General features: G+C 38.6%; 1 protein-coding gene across 1 annotated transcript in view; it reads left to right on the top strand.

Annotated features, from left to right (window-relative positions):
* TTPA (tocopherol (alpha) transfer protein) overlaps positions 1-9,236 on the top strand; it is a 30,881-nt gene that overhangs the window by 5,637 nt on the left and 16,008 nt on the right. The window contains exons 2-3 of the mRNA XM_012647906.1: positions 970-1,123; positions 7,698-7,891. Coding sequence (XP_012503360.1) covers positions 970-1,123; positions 7,698-7,891 — 348 coding nt within the window. The remainder of the gene's footprint in view (positions 1-969; positions 1,124-7,697; positions 7,892-9,236) is intronic.

The raw sequence follows: 9,236 nt of genomic DNA on the forward strand, positions 1-9,236 counted from the left end.
CGCCTCGGCCTCCCAGAGTGCTAGGATTACAGGCGTGAGCCACCGCGCCCGGCCTAGAATATAATTTTTAATGCAGAATTTGCTTTAGTATTTTTTCCAGTATGCTGGCAATATTTGTATTTTTTTTATGTGTGTTGATTAACCAGTTCTGGTAGTGCTTTTGGAGAAAAAGAAAATGAGATTCCTTCAAACCATATTTTTCCAAGATCTAATATCCAGTATGCTGTTCCAGAGGCTCTCATAATTCATTTGATTGATTTCTATTCTTCCTTATTTCAAAAAAGCTTAAAGGTGGTGTTTCAGTTATTTATTGCTGAGTAACAAATCACTCCAAGACTTAGTGGCTTAAAACACAATTTGTTTGTGAATCTCAAGTTTAGGCAGGGCTCAGTGGGTGTGGTTCATCTCTGCCTCAAATGGCATCAGATGGGAACTTGGTTGAACTCAGACTACCCAGGATGGCCTCTCAACCTCCAGGGCCTCTCTCCACATGAATCGTTATCATTCAGTAATCTTACATAGTGTCTGGATCCCAAAAAGCAAAATCAGAAGGTACCAGGCTTCTGAAAGCCTGGCACAGTGTCATTTCTGCCACATTCTATTAGTCAAAGCAAGGTGTAAGGCCAGCTCAGATTCAAGGGGAGGGAATCAAATAATACATTCCCCCTCTCGATGAGAAGAATGGCATGTGTATACCAGAAGGGGAGGAATTGTTGGTGGCTGTTTTTGGAGACTATCTATCATAGGTGGCGAATGAAGATTACTCAACTTTGAATTTGTGATTAACTCCTATCACCTCAGATCCTTAATGAAGGGAACTTTTGGTTTCTACAGCTAAAAAGATACACCAGATAAAAATCCTGGCATAATAAATGCAAGATTCATACACAATACCAAAGCTTTCCTACCATTTTTACAAAATGCTTACCATGTATGCTATTTGTAGACCATTTTAATTTTATTTTTCAGTTACTAAAAAACTATTATAAATGGAGAGCAGAATGCCCAGAAATAAGTGCAGATCTACACCCTAGAAGTGTTCTTGGCCTTCTGAAGGCCGGCTACCATGGAGTCCTGAGATCCAGGGACCCCACCGGCAGCAAAGTTCTTATTTACAGAATCGGTAAGTCAGACATGGCTCTTTTTCTCCCCTCCCCTCCCCTCCCCTTCTCTCCCGTTCATCTTCCCTCACTCCCTTCTTATTTTCTTTCTTTTCCTACTCCTCCTTCCCTCCTTCTATTTTTTCTTGACTGCCACATGGAAAGCTTCAATGAGTCCATCTTTAAGAATTTAGTTTTAATTTGGGTCTTACTGTCTCCCAAATATAATAAAAGCTTTGGCAGTTAGGAGAAAATTAACAGAAACCGGTGACAATCCTACTTCCATTCTACCACACAATCAACTGTATAAAATAAGAGAAAAGGAAAATAGAGAAGAAGTGGGAGAAGGTAAAAAAGATCAAGAAAAAGTGTTTCAAAAATGCTTCGTAGGAAATACAAATAAAAGAATCCTGAGCTATAATAATGTAAGCTCCATGAGATTATAGATTTTGTCTGCTCTGTTCACTGATGTCTCCCAAGCCTGGTACATGGTAGGTCCTCATTAAATATCTGTGGCATGAGTGAATGAATGACTAGTTCAATTATGCCCCAGGCTGAGGAGCAAGGGGCTCATTCCCCCAGGTGGAGGAGGGTGCCATGGGAAGGCAGCACCCTGGCAGTTCTTGCAGACACTGTTCCATTAGCTCCTCTTTCTGTTCACTGCTTCCCCTTTTCACTATTAGGTGTCCCTGGGATTTCTTGTAGGGTGGTGTCAGTCCATTCGGGCTGCTGTAACAAAATGCCATACACTGGGTGGCTTATAAAAACAGAATTTTATTTCTGATAGTTCTGGAGGCTGGAAAGTCCAAGCTCAAGGTGCTGGCAGATTTGGTGTCTGGTGGAGTCTGTTTCCTGGTTCCTAGACGAAGCCTTCTCACTCTAACCTCACATGCTGGAAGGGCCAGAGGTCCCTCTCAGGTTTCTTTTATCAGGGCACTAATCCCCTTCATGAGGGCTCCACCCTCATGACCCAGTCACCCCCGAAAGACACTACCTCTTAATAATATGACCTTGGGAGTTAGAACTTCAGCATATGGATTTTGAGGGGCACAAACATTCACACCATAGCCGTCGGTGACCTGTATCGTCTGCCCTTCCTTAGACCTCTGTGTGATTAAAAATGTCAGATAAAGGAGAAAGACACAGTACTCCCAGCACCTCTCACGGCCTAGTTGAAAGGACAAAGATAATGAACATTGCAGGAGCAGAATCTTGTGAATTATAGCCTTACAGAAATTTCTACATCTTTAAAGATGAAAATACTTACATATTTGCACTTCTTGCCTACTTACAGCTAAGTTACCTAACTACAACTCAATGGCTTGCTATCTTGCAAGAAGATACTGTACTTAATTTTAAAAAGGATATCAGAAGATTGAGTAAAATGACTTGTTTTTTTTTTTTTTTGCCCTAGCTTATGTGTCAAATAAAATTGGGTTAATCATAAAGTCATCATCTTATAAACAGACATCATAATGTCCTTTCTGTTCTTTTATTGTCCACCAGTGTCAAAAGAACTTGAATGAGCTCCTAGCAATGAAGTTCTTTGATTCCTTGGGGATAGGCACACCAGACTTAAGAAAGGACTTTTAGCTAATAACCTATATATTATAAAAATATAGGGTGCCCAGTTACATTTGAATTGCAGATAAACAGCAAATAATTTTTTTAGTATGTATGAAGCATACTTATGTTACAAAATTAAATCCTGCTTATCTGAAATTCATCTTTAAACTGGGTGTTCTATATATTATCTGGCAACTCTACTCAGGGGTCTGAGAAACATAAAACTGAGACCTGCAGCTGATTCTTTCTGCAAATGTCTTTGCTCTACAGTGCCTGGCTAGATTTTTTTTTTTTTTTCCTAGTTTGTTTATAAACTATTAATAACTGGGGCAGGTGAAGAAGTAAAAATGACACCTTGATAGTGAAAAAGCAAATGTGGTACTCTGATCATAAATACCTTAACATTGAACCAGTAGGCCTCTTGTCCAGCCTGGGTCTTTTTTTTTTTTTTTTTGGCAAATTAGACGAGTTTACTAGAGGTTACTTACGGGGCACTTGGTCCTGGACAGCAGAGGGATTTCTTTCTTGCTTGCAAAATGTGCATTTGCCCACCCTGTGGTCTTGCTTTAAATCCCTTCCCAATGAGTAATGTTTACATTGTTATCTCGGCTTGTTCACAGTGAAGCAAATCACTACCATCATCATATGCTGTCATGCAACCCATGTTATGTTAATGATATTACAACTTTTCAGTAGGTGGGGATTTTAGTGTTGCAATTAGCTAAAGGGCACTATAGGACAGCCAAAGCAGTTCTAAAACAATCAGGGCTGGTCTAAGCCAGCTATTTCAAGGCAAGAAAGTGCTGAGGCACTTCCCCCACCCAGTAGTTATCTCGGTACTTGCTTAATCTGTTTTGTAACAATTTTGCTGAACATTCCATAGCCTGGGTGTTTTGTAGTATATTAATTTCTAAGTGTATTGTTTGATTCAAAGAGATTTGAAAATCAAGAAAACATGTAGTTTAGTGATGCTCAGAACAGAAAGGTATGCAGCAAATCTGTGTATTAGGTTAGTCCAGGATGAAAAAGAGAAACTCAGATTTTTTTTTTTTTTTTGAGACAATGTCTCACCCTGTTGCCCAGGCTAGAGTGCAGTGGAGTCCTTATAACTCACTGCAACCCCAAACTCCCAGGCCATCATCCTGCCTCAGCCTCCCAAGTAGCTGCCACCATGCCCAGCTAATTTTTCTATTTTTGTACAGAATGGGTCTCACTCTTGCTCAGGCTAGTCTCGAACTCCTGGCTTCAAGCAGTCCTCCTGCCTTGGCCTCCCAAAGTGCTAGGATTTGGGGCATGACCATGCCCAGCTTCTCAGAAGAATTTTATGAGTACAATGAAATGATAAGATAAAGATTTATAAATTTTCAAAATTTAATTGACTTAATGGGAGGAGCTAACAAGGAAATCTGTGGTAGAGCTTTTAGGTAGAACCATAGTGTAACCAGCTTCCCCTGATACCATCTCTGTGCAGTAAAAGCAATGATAAAATGTACAGAGCCTCTTCCTCCATACCAGCAGGGCAACCCAAGGTGAAGCTAAGTTTTAGCTTTTATCAGCCTACATGCCAGAGGATATAATTGTATGCCTTTTGAGACCCACTACTCTACTACAACAGCAAAAATAAAATTTAACAGTGAATATTAAGGTTTGACTATGGTTTAATTCTTATGAATAACAGGTTCTGAGGCATGTGGCCTGGGTAGGAATCTCAGCCTTGCTACATTCTAGCTGTGTAGAAAGCTATGTAGTTGTAACTCCCATTTTCTCATCTGCAAAATGGGCACAGTAAAAACCTATTGCATAGGGTTGCTGTGAGCATTAAATCTATGTATCATCTGTCTACCTATTTATCTGAAATATAACAAAGAACATTACCTGGTATATAATAAGCACTCAGTAAATGTTAGGTGTATGCTGGAGAAGGAATTAAAATTTTAAGATTTTTTTTTTTTTGCCTCAACGGAGCTTAAAGTCTAGCCAGCACCATCCAATAGAACTTTATATGATGATGAAACTGTTCTACGGCAGCTACCAGCCACATGTGGCTATTGAGCACTTGAAATGTGGCTGCTGCAACTAGGAAACTCAATTTTAATTTGAATTTGAATAGCCACACATGGCCAATGGCTACCCTATTGGATAGTGCAGGTTAGACAATCGTGTTGATCATCTAGGAAATTGAGGTCAGTAACTATTTTCTGATCTGCAGATTTCATTTGTTCTGCTCATATTTTTCCTAATTGTAGCATTTGGCCAAATGTCTGAAGATAGTATAGTAATTTTGAGCTGGGTTATCCGTGGGTTCATTACTTAATTCCTACCAGGAATCCGAGGCTTTTAAAAAGCAAGGGCAATCCATCCTTGGTTCCTTCTTAGGAACACTTCTGATTATCCTTTCTCTTTCTAGATTTTCAACTTTTTCCTTACTAGTACTTGCTACCAATAAATATTTAAATCGGGTTAGGGTCAGCCATCCAAAACAAAACAAAAATTCCTCCTCCATCACACAAAACCCTCCAACCTCCACTCTAACCATCTCCCCTCTCCTCTTATTCTCAGCCAAACTCCATTAGTTAGTTCCTTATCCACATTTTCCCACAGTTCCTCCTCAGCCCTCCCTGGTCTGGTGTTACTCCCAATCCTGCTGAAATAACCTTAACCAATCATCAGTGACTTTTTATTTTTTTTTTTTTGAGACAGAGTCTCACTGTGTTGCCCGGGCTAGAGTGTTGTGGTATCAGCCTAGCTCACAGCAACCTCAAACTTCTGGGCTCAAGCGATCCTCCTGCCTCAGCCTCCTGAGTAGCTGGGTCTATAGGCGCGTGACACCACGCCCGGCTAATTTTTTCTATTTTTAGTAGAGATGGGGTCTCGTTCTTGCTCAGGCTGGTCTCAAACTCCTGAGCTCAAGTGATCCTCCCACCTCTGCCTCTTAGAGTGCTAGGATTACAGGTATGAGCCACTGCCCCCGGCCCATCAGTGACTTTTTCACTAAATCTAATGGACATGTTTAATCCCATTTTGCTTAACCTCTCAACACAGTAGGCCACTTCCTCTTTCTGGAACTATCCTTTTCCCTTGGCTTCTCTGATGCCACATTCTGCTGGTGTTTTCATCTGACTTAACTGGCTGCTCCTTCATAATCTCTTTTGTTGGCATCACCTCTTGTACTCACACTTTAAATTCTGAAATTCCTTAGGACATTGGCCTCAGCCTTCTCTTCTTATGCTACTTTCTCTTCTTCACTACAGTAGAGAAAAACATAGATCTAAGACAATATCCCTGTCACAGATTGTCCTGTAAGCCTGAACAACCCCCAGATTTTCAACTCCTGGGTCTCTTCGGGGACCCAGATCCATATGATGAGCTCCTATTCCAGCCACATTGAACTGGACATCTCAACAGTCACCATTTTTACATGTTCAACCTTATTTACGATCTTTTCCACCCCAAACACTTCTATCTCAATAAATGGTCCCACTATTGTATCCAGTTGCCCATCCCAGACACTTTTTTTTTGAAATTTCACCATTACTTAGTTATGAATCTTTTTTTTCTCTTTTTCATTCATCCTGTTAGGCATTTCATGGACCTTTCAGTCTGAAGACTTACAGAGCCTTCCTTTTATAAGCCTTTTGAGACCCACTGTTATACTGGAAAATTTTTCTCTACTGTTACTATTCCTCTCTGTCATTGCCTGCTAGAACTCTTGTTAGTTGAAACTCTTGTAGAAACTTCTGGATTTAGCTGCATATGTCTCTTAACTTGTTATTCATATATATATCAACTCTTGGCTTTTTTGTGCCAAGTTTGAGAGAATCCCTCAACTTGATCTTCCAAACCACCGTTTACTTATTGGCTGTGTCTTTTCCATCATTTGTCCCATCAACTGAGTTTTCTTTTCTTTCTTTTTTTTTTGAATTACCTTTTTATTCCCAAGATCTCAACTGATTCTTTTAAATAATAGCCTGTTCTTATAATAATAGCCTACACTATCCTTTTTCCCCTTTCTGAGACTGTTACGTTTCTTTAAAAAAGTTTTTTTTTAGAGATGAGAGTTGGGGGAGTGGGAGGTTGTCTATGTTGACTAGGCTGTACTCAGACTCCTGGGCTGGAGCAATCCTCCCACCCAGGTAGCTGGGATTACAGGTGTGCACCACGAAGCCCAGCTTCTATTATGCTTCTTTTGATGTCTTCTGCTTTCGTAATTGTTTGCTTGAGCTTTGATGTCTTCGTCTATTGAGTTTGGTTCTTCTGTTCTTTGTGTGTGCACACACGAGTGTGTTTAATATTCTAATTTTTAACGAATGGATTTTTCCTTTTTTTTTTTTTTTTATGATTACCTAACCTGCTTGCCTGTCCATTACTATCATTTCTGTATGCCATGGCTTGTCCCAGGGATGCAGGGGAGGGGTGAGATGTGTGGACTAGATTGTAATTCCTCTCCTAGTGCAGGTATTCCCTGTTTTCCTTGGGTGTGGACAGCTACCTAGGTCCTTCCCTGGCTGTTTTGTCCCAAGCCCACATTTACTGGTCTAGCCTGTAGGGACATGACTCTGCCATGTGCTTCTTATCGTCAGAGGATCAACCTGTCTGTCTGCTCCTCAGGCATTTCCCTTAGCAACCTCTTTGGTTACTATCGTGCCCTAATTGCTCCTCATAATCCAGGCCTTCGCTTTTCCCATTTCCAACATCTCTGAACTTGGAGCATACCCAGCAGCATTCTCATCTTTAGCCACAGCCCTCTCCCGTAGGTGAGGTTGTCATTTCCTTTTGCAATAACATCCAGCCTGCATCTATTCTTGTTTCCCCCACACTCTTAAAAATCTGTTTTCTGCTAGGGATTTAAGGAAGGAGGGAGAAGCAGGCCCATGTTCTTGGACCCCAACTTGATCTATTATTCAATTCATAATCTTTGTACATGTTTTTATTTCCACTGATCCTTTAAGTCTAAAAAGAATTTGTTTCCCTTTTAAATCTCTCTGAGTCTTTACACAATGCTGAGATATGATATGCTTTTATTTTTTTTAGCACACTGGGACCCAAAAGTTTTTACAGCTTATGATGTATTTCGTGTAAGTCTAATCACATCCGAGCTTATTGTACAGGAGGTAGAAACTCAACGGAATGGAATCAAGGCTATCTTTGATATGGAAGGTTGGCAGGTTTCCCATGCCTTTCAAATTACCCCATCTGTAGCCAAGAAGATTGCTGCGGTACTTACAGTAAGTGTATGTTTTAACTGTTTGGTATAATATTAAATACTTCCAAATAATAGTTTTAAATTTTGTTATATGTTAGACAAAAAGATGCAATCGTACATTTATTAGAAACATAAAAATTTTAGAAATGATACATAGAATTCAGTAATGCTTAAAGGAAATAAAGTGTTATTAATTTATAAAATCAAAAATGTTGCAACAAACTGCAAAAATATAGTCAAAACCAGTGATCACAGAATTTAAACATTTTAGCCATATGTGGTGACTTAATCTTCCTGTCATTAAAAATTTTTCCCCTAAAATAATTGACTCAAAAATATTTATAGCAATGACGCAATAAAATGTCACATAAGTCTTGGTAGGTATATATTGATATAGCTTTTTTTAGAAATCAAAAGGTTTTTAAAATGGTCATCATCTTTGATCCAGCAATTCTACTTCTGGGAACCTAGGTAAGTAATAATCTTAAATATAGTAAGACTTCATATATAATAATCATAGCTTACTATGTGCCAGGTATTTTGCTAAGTATTTCAAGTGTATTACCTCTTAATGTCCACACTGAGCTATGACATATGACTATCGTTTTTCTCATTTTACAAGTTAATAAACTGTGCCAGAGAAGTGACATAGCAATGCCCAGACACGGTTTGTCAGCAGTGAAGTGAGGATTACAGTCTAGGTCATCTGAATGTAAAAGCTGTGCTTGTAACCACCACTCCTAAACATAAAAGATAGTTACTGCAGCATCACTTTTAGTAGAAGAAAATGAGAAACAACTTATTTGTCCAGAGATAGCAAAATGGTTCCTTAAATTATGGTACATCCATTTGATGGATTACTACAACAATATTAAAACATGATGTTTATAAAACTGTTATATCAATGGAACAAAACAGGATGCAAATTATTTAGGCAGCATATTTGCAATTATGTTTAAAATAAAATTATGCATAGAAGGGACCTGGAAGAAAAGCCCCAAATTAATAATATATCTCTAAATGCTATGCATAGAAAAATGAAACAGAACTTCACATAAAATAACCTTGGAAGGTTCTTTTGGAAAGAAAAGTTTTTATATTAACAACATAAATTTTGGGTAGGGAAACTATTTTTTCCTTTTAACACTTAGCTTTTTAAACTTTCTAAATAAGCCTATATTACTTTTATGTTTAAGATGTATACCAATGTGAAAAGTTTAAAAGTTTGTGTTTGTTGTAATATTCTTTCAATTTTTATGCAAGTTTAGATTTTTTTTTCCTCAAAATAAAAATTTTGGGGAAGAAAGTTAAAAATAGATGTTCAAATTACTCATTGGTCCTTAAAAAATTTACATATAATTAGGAAT

The sequence above is a fragment of the Propithecus coquereli genome, unplaced genomic scaffold (genome assembly GCF_000956105.1).
Source record: "Propithecus coquereli isolate 6110/MARCELLA unplaced genomic scaffold, Pcoq_1.0 Scaffold277, whole genome shotgun sequence".
Classification (NCBI taxonomy): domain Eukaryota; kingdom Metazoa; phylum Chordata; class Mammalia; order Primates; family Indriidae; genus Propithecus; species Propithecus coquereli.